Genomic DNA, 22,999 nt, shown 5'->3' with positions numbered 1-22,999 from the left:
AAGGTGGAGCTTCACCAGTGACCCTCACCTTCCTGTCCAGGATTCTGTCTGCCTCCCACCACCAACCATGGAGTCCAGGTCACTTGTACCAAGGAGCATCCAAAGACCAGTGCTGATCAGTCCGCAACACCCCTCAGCCTCCCTCCTACACTCATCAAGGCCCAAAGTCCAGAGGGTTCAAGACAGCAGTGGGATGGTGCATCAGCACTGACCCGAGTGTGCACAGACCCACCTGGGCTGTGACAGCATCTGGGCTTGACCACAACCACACTCCAAAATTAGAGCAGGTGCCATGAGAGATGAGGCAGTGAGAGCAGACACCCCCAAGCTGCAGGAGAAGGGGGGATCTCCTGGACCCTCGAGAGTACTGGGGGACCTCATTTGGTAACTGTGACCTGGACAGCTTCAGTTGCGTCTTTGGAGCTACTGCCCTGCCAACTCAGGAGGACCAGGACTCCCTCTTGTCCCAGGCTCCCATCAGCTCTGAAGTGTACGCAGCCTTGGCTGTGCCCTTTCTCTGTGTTTCCCTGCAGAAGTGACAGTTGAGAAGCAGGTACACAGCAGCTCTGGCCAACCCCGCACAAACAAACCCAATGCTCCTGGGTGTGGTTTAACCAGCCCCAACTGCACTATCATCCAGGAGCTTGCAGGCTAACAGCAGGCAGTGAGCAGTGAAGTAGAGGCTGTGGTGGAGACTCCAGACCTGGGACAAGGTTCCATTTTGCCATGAGAGGGTGTGGGTGGCACAGCTGGCTGCCTCAGGGAAATGGAGCACAGGCCTGCCTCATGACCCAGTCAAGGGGGGTGCCTCCAGGAGTGGTTCATGGTTCCCAGGCCCAGCAATCGGGCTGGTCACCCCTATGGGGGGCGGATCTCGGAAACACAGCATGGGGTGGATCCGCATAGAACCTCCCTTCAAGACCCGGGAGCTTGACACTGTTAGCAGGATGGGCACAGTGGCCAGATAGCTGGCCAGGTCCTTGAGGCAGGTGCCATTTCTGCTTCTCACCCTGGCCCCCTGATGGATGGCCCCAGCTATGCCTTCTGGGCCTGGCATCCACACATCTTGTGCGAGCGTGGCACCACCCCATTCCTATCTTCTCCTTGGGGCCCCTCTCTGCCCATCCCTTCGCGCCTGACCGAGCTGCTCCCCTTGGGCAAAAAAGTAAGAAAAAAACTGATGACTGAAGAGAAGTAAAGAGTGGGTGGAGATCATCTGTATGCCTGTTTTCCCAGCGCTTTGGGAGGCCAAGGTCAGTGGATCACTCGAAGCCAGGATCTTGAGACCAGGCTGATCAACATGGAAAAACCCCATCTCTATTAAAAATACAAAAATCAGCCAGTCTTGGTGGAACATGCCTGCAGTCCCAGCTATTTGAGTGGTTGAGGCACAAGAATCACTTGAGCCCTGAAGGAAAGGATTGCAATGAGCCCAGATTGCACCACTGCACTCCAGCCTAAATGACGAACTGAGATTTTGTCTCCAAAACAAAACAAAGAACAAGAATGGGTGGGAAATACTTAAAATGATCAAATTTTATTTGGTTGCTTTGATGTTCTACAGCTGAAACTCAATCACAGACAAAGTAGTATTTCATTCTTTTTCCATCAGTAACTCAATAACTAGATATTTCTGGTGGATAAATTGCTACAACAGGTTAAAAGTTGTCATTCAGGGGCTCTTTATTTCTGATATTCCTTGGTAACCATCCTTGCAGGGATAACATTCTCATCACTGTAGAACTTTAGCTTCTCTTTCCGACTCTGTAGGACACGGGTCCCTGAAGTTCTCATTCATGTCACCTCAACATTTTCCTCCAGCCTTGCCCCCTGCTGTTATGTTTTTTTCCCTCACACTGAGCACTTCCCTGTGCTTCCTTTAAGTTGCATGTGGCCTGGACACAGTCACTCACGCCAGTAATCCCAGCACTTTAGGAAGCTGAGGCAGGAGGATCCCATAAGCCCAGCGGAGGCAGGAGGATCCCAGAGCAACACAGAGAAACCCTGTCTCAAATTGTCTTTAATAAAAATTTTGGAATTATTTAAAAATGAAATAAATAAGAAAAGAGAAAAATAGTTTGCACCTACATAGTAGATTTTAGTGTCCAAGTGCCTGGAAGAGAATTTTGGATTTCTCTACCCCACTGGGCACGCCTTCCCTAGCAGCAAAGATGGAGCTCCAGTTCCTCAGACGGTGATGAGCCACAGGAAGGGCAGGGGGTGGGGCCAATGAAGATCCTCTTGGGCTGCCTGACTTCCCTCAGTGTACACATCAGCTCAGCCCGAAGTGGGGTGAAGATCTCCCAAATGACACGAACCAAGGAATTCAAACTCTCCTCAGGGGCAGGATATGTCTCCAGGCTTAACTTGCTCAGCCCACGGGTGTGGCGCAACAGGTCCTTCAGGGCGTCAATAGACATGCAATTTCTGCCAAAGTAGAAGGTGGTGAGCTGGGAGCAGTGGCTCAGGCCAGGCAGGACGGCACTGACTTGGGAGTAGTGGATCTGACAGCCCTCCAACACGAGGGTCTCGAGAGAGGCAGCAATTTTCTCTAGCAGAGCTCCGAGGGGTTCAAGACTGATGCGGAACAGCAGCACGTAGCTGAGATTCAGATGCTTTAGGTAACCGAGGCTTGGGAACTGGGAGAGACACTTCACATCCTCTTCCAATAGGTTGCCATAAGTTAATTCCAAGTTCTCTAAGGGGTTCTGGAGGCACCTGTGGAGATCAAGAAGTTAGTTCTGGGCAATGGTACCAGTTAGATGAAGGTAGTGGGGAATAACCTCAAGGAAAATACCTGCTTCAACCAAACACAAGTTTGTTGCCACCATCTGATGATGGTCCTCATGCAAGTTGCTGCATGATGAGGACCCTGATCGTTCAGGGGCTGTCCCATTTTAGCCTCAGCCCTTTCACCATTGCTTGTGTGATTGGTTCAAGGCCATAAAATCTCTAAAGCCTTTTTTTTTTCATCTTTTAGCAGAAAACTTCATCTCTGGGCCACAGGTACCCGGTGGGAGATGTGCACAAAGAACTCAACTGAGCAAGGTCTAGGGACATCAGCTAGGGCTACATGTCGGCAGGGGCTCCCTGACATGCCTGCATCTGCAAACCAGCTGTCACTTTTTACCACTCTCATGCCTACTCCCTCACCTCCGTCCCCGAAGCACGCATTTCCCATGTCAATTACCTTTCCTGGAGTTCAAAACAACCTTTTACAGACAGGGAATTAGAGACAGGATCATTCGTGATCACTAAGCTGGTGAGGACAGACCTTCTATTGTGAAATGGACAGGTTTGATGCGCTTTCCCTCCTTTCATACCCTCCTCTATTATCTCTTTGACATCATATCAACTTGAAACACACTTTGTAACAGGAAATTCACACGTGCACCCCCAATAGAGCTGAAACCCCCACTAACTAGCTTGTACATGATGTCCCTCTCTAGCTTCTACCCCAGGTGACCCCTCTGCCCTTATTTCAGTGATCGTGTGATAGCCACTCCAGGACATGGAACACTGAATGGGACAATGTGTTGACATTCTGGTGTCCCCTTCACTGTGACGTTGCCACTGGCTGGCACACAGTACATGCCTTCTAGTGTTTGCTGTAACAGAACAAGTCTGTGCTGTGGTCTGCATACAAAGTGCACAATCCTTTCTCACCTGATCAACTGTTCCAGGTGCCCACTGAAGAAGGCGATCAATTTTATTTTAAGCAACTGGAGGTGTTCCAGCCTGAGGAACACAGAGCTGAATTTGGCGACTAACCGTCCTTCGAGTTCATTATCTGACGTGTAATGATGGCACCTGGAGAAAACGAGTTTGCCAAGAGTCTTCATCTCCTTCAGGTAACAACGAAGCTTTCTTATCAGATGTGGCCAGCACGTGTTGTGAATTTCCAGCTCCTCAATACTATTCAGGTATATTATTTTCCTTTTTTTATTATCATACTTTAAGTTTTAGGGTACATGTGCACATTATTTTCCATGACTTTCTGAGATATTTAATTGGCGTTAGATGATTGACCAGCTTACTACAGCACAGATGTACTAAACCTCTCCTTTGGTAAACCCACTGGAAGAGGTATCTCAGGCATTCATCCTGGGGTATTTCCTTGAGGCAGATGTCTATGAACACCTTTAAGGGCTGGTGCTCTCCCGTCCTTGGACAGTCCTCTGCTGTCTGCCTCTTACTCATGGCCTCTGGGAAGCAGGACAGGGCCCAGGCTCCAGGCCATCTGGCCCAGAAATTCTCATCAACATCCCGCAAATCCAGCACTTGAAGTTTCCACCTCCTGTGGGTAAAGTAAAGGAGAGGCTCAGAATTTAGAAGGACCCATCCCTGACCTTTGCTTTCATTCTCATCCCATAAATCAGCTGCTCCTGTCCTCGGTGCTCCCTGTTCTCTCTGTCTTTTCTTGGTCCCTTTTCCCTTTGGATTCTGACTGGTCCCCACTTTTCTGTTCCCTTTACCTTCCACTGAGTAAAGGCCGGTTTCTGTTCCCACAGTGGACCCTGTATGGTGAGCAGTCCTTTCTCTGAGGATCTGGACAATGGCCAAAGCCTCCCTGAGCTTCCTCGCCAACACCATCAGAAGACTCTGGGCCACACTTGGGTTACTTCTCTGCCTGACCCTGCTGTTCTTTCCCTGGACACCTAAGCCCTATCTACCAGCCCTCCTGGGTCACCTCACCTGGGGCGATCCTTCTGTATAAGCAGCCTATGAAGCCCTTCCAGCAATGCTTTCAACGGCTCCAGATGAAGCATCTTCATCAGCGATCCCAGAGGGAGGCAGGTGAAAGGTCAGGCCTGCACCATCACCGTCAGAGTCTGGAAGTGTCTCCTGCTGAAGGCCTCCATGAAGAGTGGGAGATAGAGCACCCTGGGCAGCTCCTCCATGGCAGAGATGGACAAGGCCTGGTCTCTCAGCAGGCTCTGCCCTGCCAGCTGCAGGAGTCTCGGTGGGGCCTGGATCCTCATACTGATGTATCTGCAAGAAAAATCTCTAGAAGACAAATCCAGGGAAAATGTATCACTCTCAGGGCAAACACAATCACCTCATCTTCTCCTAGGACCAATATCATTGCTCTGGTAGAGGTAGAAAAATTACTACTTTACCCCAATTCCACTGTGCTTGGTGGCCTCAAATCTATACTTCTGCTTCTGCTGGTACCAGGAAGAGTATCTTCCAAACACCAAGGAGGGAGGGGTCAAAGAGACCATTGACCCATTAATTTTCATCCTTCGCTCCACTGAATCCCAGAACCACTGGACAGTGCCACTGAGGATCCTGAAAGCCAAGCTCTACCTCTTTGAGGAAAAATTTCTTGTCACTTACCACCCTAAAGCAGTGAGAATGAGAGTGTCCCGTGGGCCCAGACAGCCTCCATTCTCAGTTCACACCATGAACATGCTGGGGGAACGCTAAAGGGATTCCCTAAAATCGATGCCATTATTTTTTATTTTGAAAATTTTCTACCAGAAATGGACCAGGTGCTGTGGCTCATGTCTGTAATCCCAACACTGCTGGACACCAAGGCAGGCAGATCACTTGAGGTCAGGAGTTCGAGAACAGCCTGGGCCTACATAATGAAACCATGTCTCTACTAAATATACAAAAATTAAGAATCATTTGACTCCAGAAGGCAGAGGTTTCAGTGAGCCGACATCGTACCACTGCACTCCAGCCTGGGTGACAGAGTTGGACTCTGACTCAAAAATAAACAAATTGATAAATTAATTAATTTAAATATTACCCAGGTGTGGTCATGCATGACTGTAATCCTAGCTACTCTGGAGGCAGAGGAAGGAGAATCACTTGAAGCCCAGAGGCAGAGTTTCCAGGGAGCCCAGCTCAGGGCCCTGCACTCCGGTCTCGGTGACACACTCAGAGTACATCGCAGAAAAAAACGAACTAATTCACTGGAACTGTAAAAGTGGTGTGATGGTATTCCACAGCATTTGGAAGGTATGTATAGAAATGCTAACTGTAGCTGGGCATGCTGGCTCACTCCTGTAATCCCAGCACTTTGGGAGTCTGAGGTGGGCAGATCTCCTGAGGTCAGGAGTTTGAGGCCAGCATGGCCAACATGGCAAAACCCTGTGTCTACTAAAAATACAAAAATTAGCTGGGCATGGTGGTGAGTGCCTGTAATCCAAGCTACTCAGGAGGCTGAAGCAGGAGAATCACATGCAACTAGGAGGCAGAAATTTCAGTGAGCCAAACCACACCATGGCACTCCAGCCTGGGCAACAATAGGGAAACTCCATCTCAAAAAAAAAAATTAACCAGAAACTGTAAAAGTGCTACCATGCTATTCTAGAGCACTGTAACTCTAAGATGAAGGTTCCTATAGACATCACTTCCACATACTCACAATTAACCACTTTTTGATGGATCCTAGAGGCAAAAATAAATCCCACGATCTGAGCAAAACTGCACTCTTGAGATTGGTGTGTGGGATACCTTTAAGGATTTTATGAAAATGAAAGCACACTTGTAGAATCTCAATAACACCAAGTCTATGAACTGTAATTGAAGGGCACAAAAACAAATAACTTCAAACGTCAAGAAATAAAAATTCATCTCACTGTAAATTTTTAATATATTTTTTAAAAACCTGCTTCGATAAGAATTTTAAAATGACAAAAACCAAGCACAAATCACAATCTGATGGATGAAGACAAAACTACATTTAGAGAAAAAATGAAAGCCTAAATCTGTTCATCTCATGAAACAGACAGAAAAATATTGTGTGCCACTTTGGGATGTGTGTCACTGTCCCTGACTGGCTGGCTGCTGATCAGATGGGCATGACCCTAAGCAGGTGGTGACTTACCAACGCTGGACTCACTTTGCAGAGTTCTGGGACCTCTCAGAGAACCAAGCAGTAGCTCCAGGAATGAGTGCTGTGGGTCTCTTCTGGGTACCCTCAGGAGCTTTTATAGACCTTTCTAACCCCACCCTTCCCTTCTCAATCACCAGCTTCCAATCAGAATGTGATACCTGATTAGATCTTGCAGTCACACCCAGTTAATCCTGATTGAGTTTTCAGCTTTCTTCTGACCAACTGATTGAATTAGACACAGATTTATGGAAGTAAAAGAATAAATAATAGAGTGAAAGTCCAAAACTTATTCATTCATTTATTCCCCAAATACTGGTGAAGTTTGGTTAATAGATGACTTTCATAGTGATACAGGGAAGGGATTAATCTGTTCCTGATATTAGACCAAAAAAAAAAAAAAAACCTTAAGGTGTCCTTATTGGAGGATGTTTGGCCACATCAAAATTGTCAAAATATTTCAGAGCTACAACAGCCTGAAGAAGATAGTGATGTCATTCCCAAGAAAACAGAATAAAAAGCTGTGTATATCGAATGGTCACCTCGGTTTTATGCTATCTAACATAGCAGATCATATGCACATTCAGGTAGAAGAAAGGAACCACTGAGGGTGTGATCTATCTCAAGACCAAGTCAAGGCTTCACTGAAGGAAATCAGGACAAAGTGACCAAGTGAGGTGCGAACTGAGCGGAATGAGACTAGGTTTTCTAATGGGAACCTGCAAAGGAAACAAGACAATGTAAAACATGGTGGTTATCTTGTGGGCATCTAGATGTCAGGACTGAAAGTCCTTTGTCAAGATTGAGTTTATTTATTGATTGTTTGATTTTCAGACTGGGCCAACATCTGTCACCCAGGCTGGAGTGCAGTGGCATGATTTCAGCTCACTGCAACCTCAACCTTCTGGGTTCAAGCGATTTTCTCACCTTGCCTCCCGAGTAGCTGGGAATTATGGGTGTGCTCCAACATGCCCCACTAATTTTTGTATTTTTAGTTGAGATGGGGTTTCACCATGTTGGCCCAGCTGGTCTCGAACTCTTGACCTCAAGTGATCTCCCCACCTCAGCCTCCCAAAGTGCTGGGATTACAGGCATCAGCCATCTCACACACCCTAGATTGAGTTCAGAAATTCAAAGGAGAATCATCAAAAGAGATAGGTCAGACTCTTAAACCATAACATTGGCTTTGAGAACACAGGGGGCAGGTATAGTCTTGGCCCTACTAGAAGGTAAAGGGTGTTTACCCACAAAAATGATGGGCTCCTCTCAGAAAAGCAGCTTGCAAAGATGGAATCTGAGAATGTGAGCTGGAGCAGAGGCCAGAGAGAAGATCGGGGCCACACTTGGGAAGGGAAAGCAAGCAAGCTCAGGCCTCCAATCCCAGCCCTTTGGGAAGCCAAGAAAGGCAGAGTGCTAGAGCTCAGGAATTTGTGAGGAATATGGGCAATGTGATGAGACCCTGTCTCTAATACAAATACAAGATATTAGCCGGGGGGAGGCAGTGTGCACCTGTAGGCCAAGCTGCCTGAGAAGTTGAGGTGGGAGGATCACCTGAGCCCAGTGAGGCTTCTACTTCCCACGCCCCACTTTGTCAACCTGAGGCTGAGGGTGAGCTCAGCACCAATAATGGTTGTGAGAATCTGTGTTCACTGAGCATCCACGAGGCACAACAGACGGCTGGTACCGATCATCCCGGACCTCAGCTCTTCCTCATGGAGAATCTAAGGCATGTTGCTATTTTCCCCATTTCTAACCTGATAAACCTGAGACTTGGCCAGAGAAAAACCTGCCCATGTTCTGGCAGCAAATGATTGGCAAACAGGCATGAGCCACCACGGTCAGCCAGAAAAAAGTACTTAATAAATTACCAGCTAACTAAATGCAACACTGCATTAGAAAGTGATAGACAGGCCAGGCTCCGTGGCTCATGCCTGCAATCCCAGCACTTTGAGAGGCTGAGGCAGGTGGATCACCTCAGATCTGGAGTTCGAGACCAGCCTGACCAACATGGAGAAACCCCATCCCTACTAAAAATACAAAATTAGCCAGGCATGGTGGCGCATGCCTGTAATCCCAGCAACTCAGGAGGCTGAGGCTGGAGATTCGCTTGAACCAAGAAGGTGGAGGTTGCAGTGAGTCAAGATCGTGACATTGCACTTCGGCTTGGGCAACAAGAGTGAAACTCCATCTCAAAAAAAAAAAAAAGAAAGAAAGAAAACAATATAGTAATATATAATGGCCATTCCAGGAATGCCAGCCAATCACAGAAAAATCGAAGTGTAATTCAGCATACTGACAAACTAAAGGGGGAAAAGCAAGGTTCCTACAAAATGCAGAAAGGAATTGAAGAAAAATCAAATTAAATTTATCATAGCATATTTTGGAAAATGAAATGTTGTGTTGAAAACTTGCATTAAACATCAGATGTAATGGATAAACATTAGCTCCCTTCCTACTGAGATATGAAACAAGGTAAGACCCTCAGCAACTTAGGATTTGAAGGCACATAGGTATTTTGGTTAGTAGGAAAGACTCCAGATCCAGCAGATCCAGACTGTTTAATTTAAGTTCAAAACTGGCTCAGTACCATCCTGGCTAACATGGTGAATCCCCATCTCTACTAAAAATACAAAAATTAGCCAGACATGGTGGCAGGCACCTGTAGTCCCAGCTACTCGGGAGGCTGAGGCAGGAGAATGGAGTGAACCTGGGAGGCAGAGCTTGCAGTGAGCTGAGATCGCGCCACTGCACTCCAGCCTGGGCGACAGCACGAGACTCCGTCCCAAAAAAAAAAACTGGCTCAGTGGCCAATGGCTCTGTGGTCTTACCCAACTTACTTAACCTCTCTGTGCCTTAGCTCATTCACATATAAAATGGGATAATATCAATATTGACTTCACAGAGTGTTATAAGTTAATCTATTTAAGTACTTCGAGCTGGATTTGACATAGGGCAAGCAAGGATATTTTTATTGTTATTATATTTGAAAAATATATTAGTTACAAACTTAGGTGAGAGACCAAGGTCTATGGTAAAGTTGATTATAAGCCTTCATACACCCCTGTCATTCTGAAAATCTTAATTATAACAAGGCCCGGTGGAGTGGCTCACGTCTGTAATCCCAGCACTTTGGGAGGCTGAGGTGGGTGGATCACCTGAGGTGAGGTGGGTGGATCACCTGAGGTCAGGAGTTCGAGACCAGCCTCACCAAAGTGGCAAAACTATCTCTCTATTAAAATACAAAAAATAGCTGGGCATGGTGGTGGACACCTGTAATCCCAGGTACTCGGTAGGCTGAGGCAGGAGAATCACTTGAATCCAGGAGGCAGAGTTTGCAGTGAACCAAGATGGAACTATTGCTCTCCAGCCTGGCGACAGAGTGAGACTCCATCTCCAAAAAAAAATAATTAATTATAACAGCATGTCCATTCACTCTCCAAAGTGTCTAGGACTGGACAATTAATTGTCAGGCCCTCTTCTGTAGCACCCTACACTATAGCATATATGTGGATTAATATAAATACACATACAAAGTTCAAGTATATATTCCATATACTTTCTATATACTTATATTCTAAGAGGTCACATGCAAATTCAAGGCTACGTCAAAGAGTAGAGTGGCTATCTATGGAAAGGGGAGTGGAAGTGAATCATGGTAATAAAAAATAGGTGTAGATATAGATATGAATATGTAGACATACACACACATAGCGGCAAGAAAAGGGAATGTCATGGACCAATGATGACAGTGAGCCATGTAAAAAGGCTACAATTTTTGTGATTGTGTGTCCATTTTCAGGATGGGTTGTAGCTTACCTTTTTAGAAAGGCTGATGGCATAGTCATAGTGAATAAATGATTATAAAATGTGTTTCATTTCTGGTGCACCTCTGGAGAAACTTGACACAGAGTCTCTGATGCCCAAGCTGGAGTACAGTGGTGCTATCTCAGCTCACTGCAACCTCTGCCTCCTGGGTTCAAGTAATTCTCATGCCTCAGCCTCCCAAGTAGCTGGGATTACAGGCATGCCACCACACCCAGCTAATTTTTGTATTTTTAGTAGATAATGGGGTTTCACCATGTTGCCCAGGCTGGTCAACTCCTGGCTTCAAGTGTTCCGCCAGCCTCAGCCTCCCAAAGTGCTGAGATTACAGGTGTGAGCCACCATGCCTAGGAAGACTGGATTACTTTAATATAATTTTTACCACCCCATGGGAAAATACAGCCAGACCCCTCATAAGGTATTTTTTTTCACCAACTACAATCAGAAGCACTGATCATAAAGTATTTACTGGAGAACCTATGCCTTTGATAATAGAACCTCATGTATCCCCTGCACATTTTAGCTCTGACCGTGTAATCAGGGGTTCAACTCCAACGGATTAACCATTGCTTAAGTTGCAAAGCCTAAATTGCTCAGGCATGTCCGATGGGAAAAAGGTTTAACCTCTTAACTGTTAACACAGCCTGGCTGACTGTTTGAATTGGCATCACCTGAAACCAGTTGGAAAGGCCATGTGAGCTTGCTCCACTATCTCCAGATTGGGGAGACAGGCTTGGAACTTGTCTCCTGTCTCCCTGTCAGTTAACTATTTTTTATTTTTATTTTTATTTTTTTCTTTGAGACAGAGTCTTGCTCTGTTGCCCAGGCTGGAGTGCAGTTGCATGATCTCAGCTCAGTGCAAACTTGGCCTTCCGGGTTCAAGTGATTCCTGCCTCAGCCTCCCCAGTAGATGGGATTACAGGCGTGCATCACCATGCCTGACTAATTTTTGTATTTTTAGTAGAGAGGGAGTTTCACCATATTGGTCAGCCTGGTCTGGAACTCCTGACCTTGTGATCTGCCCACCTCGGCCTCCTAAAGTGCTGGGATTACAGGCATGAGCCATTGTGCCCAGCCCAGTTAACTCCTAATAATTTTTAATTTTTTCCCAAAATGGAGTCTTGCCCTGTCACCCAGGCTGGACTGCAGAGGTGCAATCTCAGCTCACTGCAACCTCTGCCTCCCAGGATCATGCCATTCTTCTGACTCAGCCTCCCCAGTAGCTGGGATTACAGGAATGGATCACCACACCAGCTAATTTGTGTATTTTTAGTAGAGACAGGGTTTTCCCATGTTGTCCAGGTGGTCTCAAACCCCTGACCTTGTGATCTGACTCCCTCAGCCTCCTAAAGTGCTGGTATTATAGGCACGAACCACCGTGCCCAGCGTTTTTTGCTTTTCTCAAACCATGGTGGTGTAGTATTGGGTTCTATGCACTTAGGAGAGTGAGCTCATCATTCAGTAACAATATGACTCAGTACCACGAGACCTTTCAAAGACTATTTCCAGTAGATGAAGGAGGCTTTCGATGATGATTGGACCTTCATGCCCTATCATTTGGAGATTGTGTCTTTTAAAATGGCCCTAAGGGAAATCTGCCCATGAACAGCATTGGATGAGACCATACCAGGTGACTTAAAATTAAGGATAACCAAGGAAAAAAGCCTTTCTTAGAAGCAGACATCATCACATGGTAGACAGCTTTTTTAAGAAAATGGAACAAAACTCCATTCGATCTCCTTCCATTGACTGAGACTTGGTTTTGTTTTGTATTAACACAAAATGATCAAGCCTACATTTTATTTTGTTACGTACTTTCACCACTCAAAGCAAACACTTTCTAAGGTCTCTTGTTCAAAATTTAGCCACTGTCACTAACCAAAGCAATTGCTGGCTATGGAGTCATTTAGATGAATGGGAAGGATCACAACTAATAGTAGAACCTGCTCTCACACACGGTTGGGTAATATTTATAATTAAATGACTCGGCACTGAGAAGAAGCTATAGATGCAAATGGGTGGCCTATGACTATTATTGATTTCATTACTGGTAACTTATCTCTATGCATAGGAAACATTAGTGTAACTGGGTCTAATCTAGGTGGTGTCCCAGACTCCTGTTTCCCAGGCTGGAGCGCAATGGCACAATCTCAGCCCACTGCAACCTCCACCTCCCGGGTTCAAGTGATTCTACTGTCTCAGCCTCCCAAGTAGCAGGGATTACAGGCATGTGCCACTACAGCCAGCTAATTTTGTATTTTTAGTAGAGACATGGTTTCTCTGTGTTGGTCAGGCTGGTCTCCAACACCCAACCTCAGGTTATCCTCCGGCCTTGGCCTCCCAAAGTGATAGGATTACAGGCACGAGCCACCGAAGCTGGATAGAGAACATTTCTGATGGCTCCATATTGATGGAACTTCAAATAACTCTCTGGTAAATTATTTTCTATAATACCCTTAAATAAAAAATGGAGAAGCTGAGATCCAGATCAATGTAGACTTTGGTACAGAGTTGGTGGTAACAGGGCTGCCATATCCAGTTTACACCCCAACCTGATATATCAGCAAATCTCTTGGAGTAAGGAAAATATTTCTGAGGAGGGGTTTCACATGAAGTTCAGAAAATTCCTGTGTTTGAAGCAGTCCAAATGACATTTTGTGGCAACAAAATATATGGTCTACTTAACAGAGAAGGAGACTGTGTAAGAAAAAAAAAAAAAGATGTTTATCCTGAAATGAGCAAAGCATTGGGAATGGATGTGAGATTATTTTGGGAGAAAAATAGAAGATGAAGGTTTTGAAAGGAAAAATAAGGAGGATTATATAAATTGTTTTGAAAGACTCGTCCTTGGTCCTAATAATCAAAACCAAAGGGGCATCAGTGAAATGTTGGATAGATTCCTCCTCCACCACCTCAGTAACCCCCAACATGTTTACCAAGTCTTGGTTCACTCCCAGGATGCCATTAAAACACCAAGCTCAACCAAGCCCATCCTCTACCCTCATTTCCCTTTGCAATTTTGACATGATTTTGTTACAGGACCATCAGATTCCTATGCCTGCTGCACAGTAGCTTACCAATATTTTGAGACAGCAGTGTTTGCAGCAGAGAGTTTAATGATCACAGGGTGGCTAAATGAGAAGCTAGGAGGAGATCCTCAAATTCATCTCCCCAAGGAGGAGATCCACTGAGGGTTTCCAGTGGATCCTGGATAGCAAGGGGCTGGAAAGTTGATATAGAGTTAAGAGGGATGAAGTCATCAGGACGTCAAAACTGCATTCTTTGGTGAGTTGGTGCCTTGCAGAGCCCTTCAGATCAGCTGGCATCAGTACTTTCACTGACATGCAGAACGTAAGAATATCTCAAATGAAAAAGTTAATGTTTTACAAGGCTTAAATTGTTGTCTGCAGGGCAGTTAAGGGGAACTGTAATCTAAGGTCTAAATGATTTGGGGACAGTAGGCTGCCAGCAACCATGAGGAACCAGGTCAGAGAGCAAGCGGACCTCATGGTGAATGCTGAATGCGCTGCAAGCTTGGTTTATTTTTGTTTCTCCCCCTCCCTTCTTCACTGATTAAATTTATAAATTTTATAGGTATCGTTTCAATTTCTTCCAAAGAAGCCTTAACCTAAGCACTGAGACCACTCACGCCCTGAGCGGCACCTCTCTTCCACCAGCACGAGGGAATAAACTGCTACCTTAGGTGATATAAAACCCACAAGACCATTCCATACATGGAGATTTTTATTCTTATTTTGTAGGGATGACTCCTCTGTTTTTATAAAGCTGTTTTAACTAGAAAGCATTTTTATAATTTTGATGTGGCCAAAGATCTCCCCACAACACTACTTTCAGGTTTTATTTTTCTGTCTAATATCCGGAACAGATCAACCCCTTCCCTGCCTCACACTCAGGACATGAAGGCAACATATCAGTAAAATTCCATCAGTGTTTGTGGATTTCATGAATGAATGCATTTTTTTTTTTTTGACAAAATCTCCCTCTGTCACCCAGTCAGGAGGGCAATGGTGTAATCTCGGCTCACTGCAAACTCAGCCTCCAGGGTTCAAGGGATTCTCCCACCTCAGCCGCATGAGTAGCTGGACTACAGGCAGCCACCATCGTGCCTGGCTAACTTTTCTATTTTTGTAGAGACAGGGTTTCACCATGTGGGCCAGGCTGGTCTTGAACTCCTGACCTCCCGTGATCCACCTACCTTGGCCTCCCAAAGTGCTGGGATTACAGGTGTGAGCCACCTCACCTGGCCTTGAGTGAATGAATTCTTGACTTCCACTGTATCCCTAACGCTGTCAATTTCTTAATTCATGAAATGAATATGCATATGTGATATGAATGGATATCTGGTTCAGTCCATTAGTCTTCGGACAGCCAAAAACCCAATCAGGATTAACTGAGTGGAGCTTCAGAAATGCAACCAGATATCGCTTTTTGATTGGAAGCTAGCAGCGGATATGGGGAGGGGCGTGGGTAGGAGTTGTGATTAGAAAGGTCAATAAAAGCTTCTAAAGACCCACAGGACAGACTCAAACTCTTCAAGCCTGGAGTTCCTGCTTGGCTCTTCCTGAGGTCTGAGCACCTTCTAAACTACATCCAGATCTGGTAAGTCACTAATTTCTGTAAGGACACTCCCCTCTGACCTACAGTCAGCCGATGTAGAATGATGACAGTGCAGCCTACGACGGCACAGAACTATATCCTGTCTTTTTTTCTTTTTTTCATAAGAACGGTTTCAAGCTTTGATCTTTTTTTTTCTAAATGCAGTTTTGTCTTTATTTCAAAAATGTTGATTGTGCTTTTCTTTACGTCATTTCAGAATTCTTGTTGGGAGCCATTTTGTGAAGAGAGGAAGACTGAGCTGTTTTGGCTGCATTTCTGGCCTCGAGCTGCAGTCAGCTTCTCCACGTAGAACCCGGCAGTAGGAGACTTAGAATCGAATCTCTTCTCCCTCCCGCCTCCTGTTTTTGGCTTTTGGAGAAACCTTATCATCCAACACAATGGCCAGCAGCATTACCAACAAGATGGATCCTCACTCCATGAACTCCCGTGTGTTCATTGGGAATCTCAACACTCTTGTTGTCAAGAAATCGGATGTGGAGGCGATCTTTTCCAAGTATGGCAAAATTGCAGGCTGCTCTGTTCATAAGGGCTTTGCCTTCGTTCAATATGATAAGGAGAAAAATGCCCGGGCTGCTGTAGCAGGAGAGGATGGCAGAATGATTGCTGACCAGGTTGTAGATATTAACCTGGCTGCAGAGCCAAAAGTGAACCGAGGAAACGCAGGTGTGAAACGATCAGCAGCAGAGATGTACGGCTCCTCTTTTGACTTGGACTATGGCTTTCAACGGCATTATTATGATGGGATGTACAGTTTCCCAGCACGTGTACCTCCTCCTCCTCCCATTGCTCTGGCTGTAGTGCCCTCGAAACGTCAGCGCGTATCAGGAAACACCTCACGAAGGGGCAAAAGTGGCTTCAATTCTAAGAGTGGAAAGCGGGGATCTTCCAAGTCTGGAAAGCTGAAAGGAGATGACCTTCAGGCCATTAAGCAGGAGTTGACCCAGATAAAACAGAAAGTGGATTCTCTCCTGGAAAACCTGGAAAAAATTGAAAAGGAACAGAGCAAACAAGAGGTAGAGGTGAAAAATGCTAAGTCAGAAGAGGAGCAGAGCAGTAGCTCCATGAAGAACGATGAGACTCATGTGAAGATGGAGTCTGAGGGGGGTGCAGAAGACTCTGCTGAGGAGGGGGACCCACTGGATGATGATGATAATGAAGATCAGGGGGACAACCAGCTGGAGTTGATCAAGAATAATGTAAAAGAGACTGAGGAAGGAGAGTATAACAGAGACAGCACCAATGGCCAGGATGACTCTTAAGCACATAGTGGGGTTGAGAAATCTTTTCCCATTGTTTCTTTACCTAGGAGCTTGTCTAACAACAAATTTTTCACCAGATCCTCTCCCTTAGTATCTTCAGCACATGCTTACTGTTCTCCCCATCCTTGTCCTTCCCACATTCATTAATTCATATTGCCCTGCGCCTAGTCCCATTTTCACTTCCCTTGACACCCCTAGTAGTTTTCCTAAGTCTTACCCTGTAATTTTTGCTTTTAATTTTGACACCTCTTTATGACTTAACAGTAAAAAGGACGTATGGTTTTTATCAACTGTCTCCAAAATAATCTCTTGTTTTGCAGGGAATACGGTTCTTTTCTTTCATACATAAGTTCAGTAGTTGCTTCCCTAACTGCAAAGGCAATCTCATTGAGTTGAGTAGCTCCTGATAGCAGCTTGGAGTTACAAGTATGTGTGTTACACCCCATATTAGTGTGCTGTGTGGGGCAGTTCAACAAAAATCTAACAATGTATTTTTGTGAATGAGAGTTGGCATGTCAAATGCATCCTCAGAAACATAATTGGTGTTTTAGTCTTCAAATGTGTTTTCTAAAGTTGATACTGTGGGTTATTTTTGTGAACAGCTTGATGTTTGGGACCTTTTTCCTCAAAATAAACAAGTCCTTATTAAACCAGCAATTTAAAGAAAAAAAATTCTTGGTGGGAGCAGTGACCCATGCCTGTAACTACAACACTTTGGGAGGCCAAGGCGGGAGGATCATTTGAGCCCAGGGGTTCGAGACCAACCTGGGCAACATGGCAAAACCCTGTCTCTACAAAACATTTGTTTTGAGGGGCGGGATGGAGGCTTACTCTGTTACCCAGGCTGGAATGGAGTGGCACAATCTCAGCTCACTCCAACCTCTGCCTCCCAGGCTCAAGCGATTCTCATGCCTCAGCCTCCTGAGTAGCTGGGATTATAGCCACCCACCACCATGAGCAGCTCATTTTCATATTTTTGATAGAGATGGCCGTTCACCATGTTGGCCAGGCTGGTCTCAAACTCCTAACCTCAAGTGATCCACCTGCTTTGGCCTCCCAAAAGGCTGGGATTACACCAGTGAGCCACCAATGCCCTGCCTCTTTTTTAAAAAATGAGATGGGCATGGTTGAAGGGGAGCAGCCTCTCCATACCTGTGGGTATATCGCATCAGGTGGGAGGACAGACTGTGAAAAGAAATAAGACACAGAGACAAAGTATGGAGAAAGAACAGGGGGCCCAGGGGACCGGCGCTCAGCATAAAACGTGAGCAAAGGAATCTGTGTCACAAATAAGTTCAAGGGAAGGTACTCTGCCTGGATGTGCATGTAGGCCAGATGTATGCTTCTCTCCACCCAAGCATCTCAGTGGAGTAAAGAATAAAAGAGCAGCATTGCTGCCAACATGTCTCACCTCCCAACACAGGACAGTTTGTCTCCTATCTCAGAATAGAACAAATCTACAATTGGGTTTTATACCAAGACATTCCATTCCCAGGGACAGGCAGGAGACAGTGGCCTTCCTCTTATCTCAACTGCAAGAGGCCTTCCTCTTTTACTAATACTCCTCAGCACAGACCCTTCACGGGAGTTGGGCTGGGGGATGGTCAGGTCTCTCCCATCCCAAGAGGCCATATCTCAGGCTATCACATGGGGAGAAACCTTAGACAATACCCGGCTTTCCAGGGCAGAGGTCCCTGTGGCTTTCCACAGTGCATTGTGCCCCTGGTTTATCAAGAATGGAGAATGGCGATGATTTTACCAAGCATATTGCCTGTATACATATTGTTAACAAGGCACATCCTGCACTGCCCTAGATCCCTTAAACCTTGATTCCATGCAACACGTGTTTTTGTGAGCTCAAGGTTGGGGCAAAGTTACAGATTAATAGCATCTCAGGGCAAAGCAATTCTTCAGGGTACAGGTCAAAATGGAGTTTCTTATGTCTTCCTTTTCTACATAGACACAGTAACAGTCTGATCTCTCTTTCTTTTCCCTACACATGGTGGCATGCATCTGTAGTCCCAGCTACTTGGGTGGCTGAGGTGGGAGAATCCCTTGAACCCAGAAGATTGATGCTGCAGTGAGCCATGCTCACACCAGTGCTGTACTCCAGCCTGGGCAGCAGAGTCAGACTGTCGAAAAAAAAAAAGATCTTAATCAAACAGTTTAAAAAGTGCAATTAATTGTAATCAGTAGGCAGATCCCAAATTCCCCAAAAAAGGAGAGAAAGAGAGTTTAGAAGGCTCTACATGCTAGCGTCCCATTCAGACTGTTTAATCCTACCATTGTGGTTTTGTAAGAAAAACAGTCTTAAAGATTTCCAATAATTCTCACTATGGTCATAAATTATCCTGGCTGTCATTTTCCCATCAACTTAAAAAGGCACGCGAGAGGCCGGGCATGGTGGCTCATACCTGTAATCCCAGCAATTTGGGAAGCCGAGGCAGGTGGATCACCTGAGATCAGGAGTTTGAGACCAGCCTGGCCAACATGGAGAAACTCCATTTCTACTAAAAATACAAAAAATAGCCGGGCATGGTGGTAGGCACCTGTAATCTCAAGTACTTGGGAGGCTGAGGCAGGAAAAACAGTTGAACCCGAGAGGTGGAGGTTGCATTGAGCCAAGATAGCACCTTTGCACTCCAGCCTGGCCACACAGCAAGATTCCATCTCCAAAAAATACTACTAATAGTAATTATAACAGCATATCCATTCACTCTCCAAAGTGTCCGGGACTGGACAATTAATTGTGAGGCCCTCTTCTCTAGCACCCTACACTATAGCATATATGTGGATTAAAATAAATACACACAAAAATGCAAGTATATATTCTATATACTTTCCATATACTTATATTATATAAGGTCACATGCAAATTCAAGGCTAGGTCAAAGAGTAGAGTGGCAATATATGGAAAGGGGAGTGGAAGTGAATAATGGTAATAAAAGGAAACAGATAGATATAGATATAGATATGAATAGGTAGACATACACATATATAGCAGCAAGAAAGGGGGTTGTCATGGACAAATGATGACAGTGAGCCGTGTAAAAAGGCTAAAATTCTTGTGATTGTGTTTCCATTTTCAGGATGAGTTGTAGCTTACCTTTTTAGAAAGGCTGATGATGCAGTCATAGCAAATAAGTGATTATAAAATGTGTTTCCTTTCTGGGGCAATTCTGGAGAAATCTCTAATGGTATGAGAATTCAGTTTACTGGGCAGGTTATCACACAGATAAAATTTTACAGATCCAATGACACTAGCATTAACTTCATTATCCTTGGTATTCTATAAAGGTTGAGTGAACAAATGGTATCTTTAAACTAAAATTAGCTAAACTGACAAAGAAATCTGGATTATTATTATTTATTTTTGAGACAGAGTCTCTGTTGCCCAGGCTGGAGTACAGTGGTGCTACATTGGCTCACTGCAACCTCTGCCTCCCGGGTTCAAGGGGTTCTCCTGCCTCAGCCACCTAAGTAGCTGGGATTACAGGCACACACCACCACACCCAGCTAATTTTATTATTTTTGGCAGAAGTGGGGTTTCACCATGTTGGCCAGGTTGGTCTTGAACCCCTGACATCGGGATCTGCCTGCCTCAGCCTCCTAAAGTGCTGGGATTATAGGCATGAGCCACCACACCTGGCCGAATCTTTTTTTCTTTTCTCAAAGATGGTGTCATAGTATTGGGTTCTATGCACTTAGGAGAGTGAGCCCATCATTCAGTAACAATAAGAATTAATACTGCAAGACCTTGATGCAGAATTTCAAAGACTATTTCCAGTAGGTGAAGGAGGCTTTCAGTGATGCTTAGATCTTCCTGCCCTAGCATTTGGAGATTGCATCCTTTAGAAATGACACCAAGGGAAATCTGCGCATGAGCAGCAATGGACGGGACCGTACCAGATGACTGAAACTTAAAGATATCCTAGGAAAAGTCTTCCCTAGAAGCAGACATCATCACCTGGCAGACAGCTTTTCCAAGACAATGGAACAAGACTCCATTTGATCTTCTTCCATTGACTGAGACTTGGTTTTGTTTTGTATTAACACAAAATTCTCAAACCTGTATTTTATATTGTTAGGTACTTTCACCACTCAAACCAAACACTTTCTAAGGTCTCCTGTTCAAAATGTAGCCACTCTCACTAACCAAAGCAATTACTGGCTATGGAGTCATTTAGATGAAAGGGAAGGATCCCAAATAATAGTAGAACCTGCTCTCATACACAGTTGGGTAGCAATTGAGGATGCTAACTTCATGATAAGGTTTGTTATCCTTCCTTTGGAAGGTTGGCTAATATTGATAATTAAATGACTTGGTACTGGAAGAAGCTATAGGTGCAAATGGGTGGCCTATGACTATTATTGATTTCATTACTGGTAATTTATCTCTATGCATAGAAAACATTAGTGTAACTGGGTCTAATCTAGGTGGTGTCCCAGACTCTTGTTGCCCAGGCTGTTGAGGCAGAAATAATTAAATAAAGCTTCATTGGAAGCTAAATGTCAGGATCGACCTGGAAGACACACACTGACAAAATGAGTGTTTTCCAAAGTCTGTTACAAGTTGGAATGCTTTTATAAGAAAGGTTGAAAGAAGGGAATGGGACTCCTCCTATCAGTTGTTTTTATTTAATTTTCTTTTGTTTTATCCTGGCAAGGCTCTAACAGAGTTGAGCTTTTTTGTTTTTGTTTTTTTCCATTGGAAGGGACAATACAGAGGTTACAATCATTGACTTTAGATGACAACATGACAGGCAAAAATATTTTCCTTGCAAGACAACCAGCAAAACTTCACGATCAGAATCAAATCAGTGTCCTTCTCACTGTCACTGGGTGAAGCCTTCATCAGTCTACTTGAAGAGTCTCAGGCACTCATGAAGTCAAGATCAGATTCTTTACTCAGGGACAGGATGTAAGCCAATCATAAGACCTTCCACAGATGATTAATTTGGAAGTCTACCTAATGTGACCTGCAGGTTTTCACTGGCAATATGCAGGTGCAGATATGACAAAGAATAATCCTGACCTTCATATCACCCCTAGCTGTTGAGGATTGGGATTCTTTTGTCCCTTTCTCTCCATAAAACCAGGTTACTCATCTTGTGTGGCAACAAAATATATGGTCTACTTAACAGAGAAAGAGACTCCACAAAAGAAAAAAAAAAAAGGATTTTTATTATGAAATGAGCAAAGCCATGGGAATGGATGTGAGATTATTCGGGGAGGTAAAGGAAGACAAAGGTTTTGAAAGGAAAAATGAGGAGAATTGCATAAATTTTTTTGAAAGACTCATTCTTGGTCACAAGTATGAAAACCAAGGGAGCCTCAGTGCAATGTTGGAAAGATTCCTCCTCCACCCTCTCAATAACCCCCAACACATTTACCAAGTCTTCGTTCACTCCCAGGATTCCATTAAAATACCCAGCTCCACTCTGAGCAGCCTCCACCTTCACTTCCCTTTATAATTTTGACATAAATTTGTTACAGGACCATCAGGTTCCTATGCCTGCTGCACAGTAGCTTACCAATATTCTGAGACAGCAGGGTTTGCAGCACAAAGTTTAATGATCACAAGGTGGCTGAATGAGAAGCTTGGAGGAGATCCTCAAATTCATCTCCCCAAGGAGTACTGAGGGTTTCCAGTGGATCCTGGATAGCAAGGGGCTGGAAAGTTGGTGTAGTTTGATGGCAATAAGAGATATGAAGTTATCACGATGTCAGAACGGCATTCTTTGGTGAGTGGATGCCTTGCAGGGCCCTTCAGATCAGCTCGCATCAGTAGTTTCACTGACATGCAGAACCTGAAAGAATATCTCAAATGAAAAAGTGAATGTTTCACAATGCTTAAATTGTTGTCTGCAGCGTAGTTAAGGGGAATTGTAGTCTAAGTTCTACACGATTTGGGGACAGTAGGCTGCCAGCAACCATGATGAAGCAGGTCAGAGGGCAAGCTGACCTCCTGGTGAATGCTGAATGTGCTGCAAGCTTGGTTTGTTTTTGTTTCTCCCCTTCTCCTTTTCACTGATTAAATTTATAAAGTTTAGAGATACGGTTTCAATTTCTTCCAGACAAGCCTTAACCTAAGCCCTGAGACCACTCAAGCCCTCAGTGGCACCTCTCTTCCACCAGCATGAGCAAATAAATTGCTACCTTTGGTGATATAAAACCCACAAGACCATTCGATACATGGAGATTTTTTTTCTGATTTTGTAGGGATGACTCCTCTGTTTTATAAAGCTGTTTTAACTATAAAACAATTTTATAATTTTGATGTGGCCAAAGATCTCCCAACACTACTTTCAGGTTTTATTTTTCTGTCTACTATCCGGAACCGATCAAACCCTTCCCTGCCTCAACCTCGGGACTATGTAGGTCATATATCAGTAAAATTCCATCAGTGTTTGCGGAGTTCATGAATGAATGA

At 44.8% G+C, this 22,999-nt stretch overlaps 1 protein-coding gene and 1 pseudogene across 1 annotated transcript; one reads left to right on the top strand and one right to left on the bottom strand.

The window, feature by feature from the left end:
• Positions 1-2,125: 2,125 nt before the first annotated feature.
• LOC738580 (PRAME family member 1-like) lies at positions 2,126-4,982 on the bottom strand (annotated as a pseudogene).
• A 10,687-nt stretch (positions 4,983-15,669) lies between these two features.
• On the top strand, positions 15,670-16,566 carry LOC112207983 (heterogeneous nuclear ribonucleoprotein C-like 2). The gene has a single exon (XM_024353963.3). It carries the CDS (start codon positions 15,685-15,687, stop codon positions 16,564-16,566), a length of 882 nt encoding a protein of 293 aa, XP_024209731.3. The 5' UTR covers positions 15,670-15,684.
• The last annotated feature ends 6,433 nt before the right edge of the window (positions 16,567-22,999 follow it).

The sequence above is a fragment of the Pan troglodytes genome, chromosome 1, assembly GCF_028858775.2.
Source record: "Pan troglodytes isolate AG18354 chromosome 1, NHGRI_mPanTro3-v2.0_pri, whole genome shotgun sequence".
Lineage (NCBI taxonomy): Eukaryota > Metazoa > Chordata > Mammalia > Primates > Hominidae > Pan > Pan troglodytes.
Note: the sequence above shows the minus strand (reverse complement) of the source record. Positions and strands in the feature narration are given on the sequence as shown.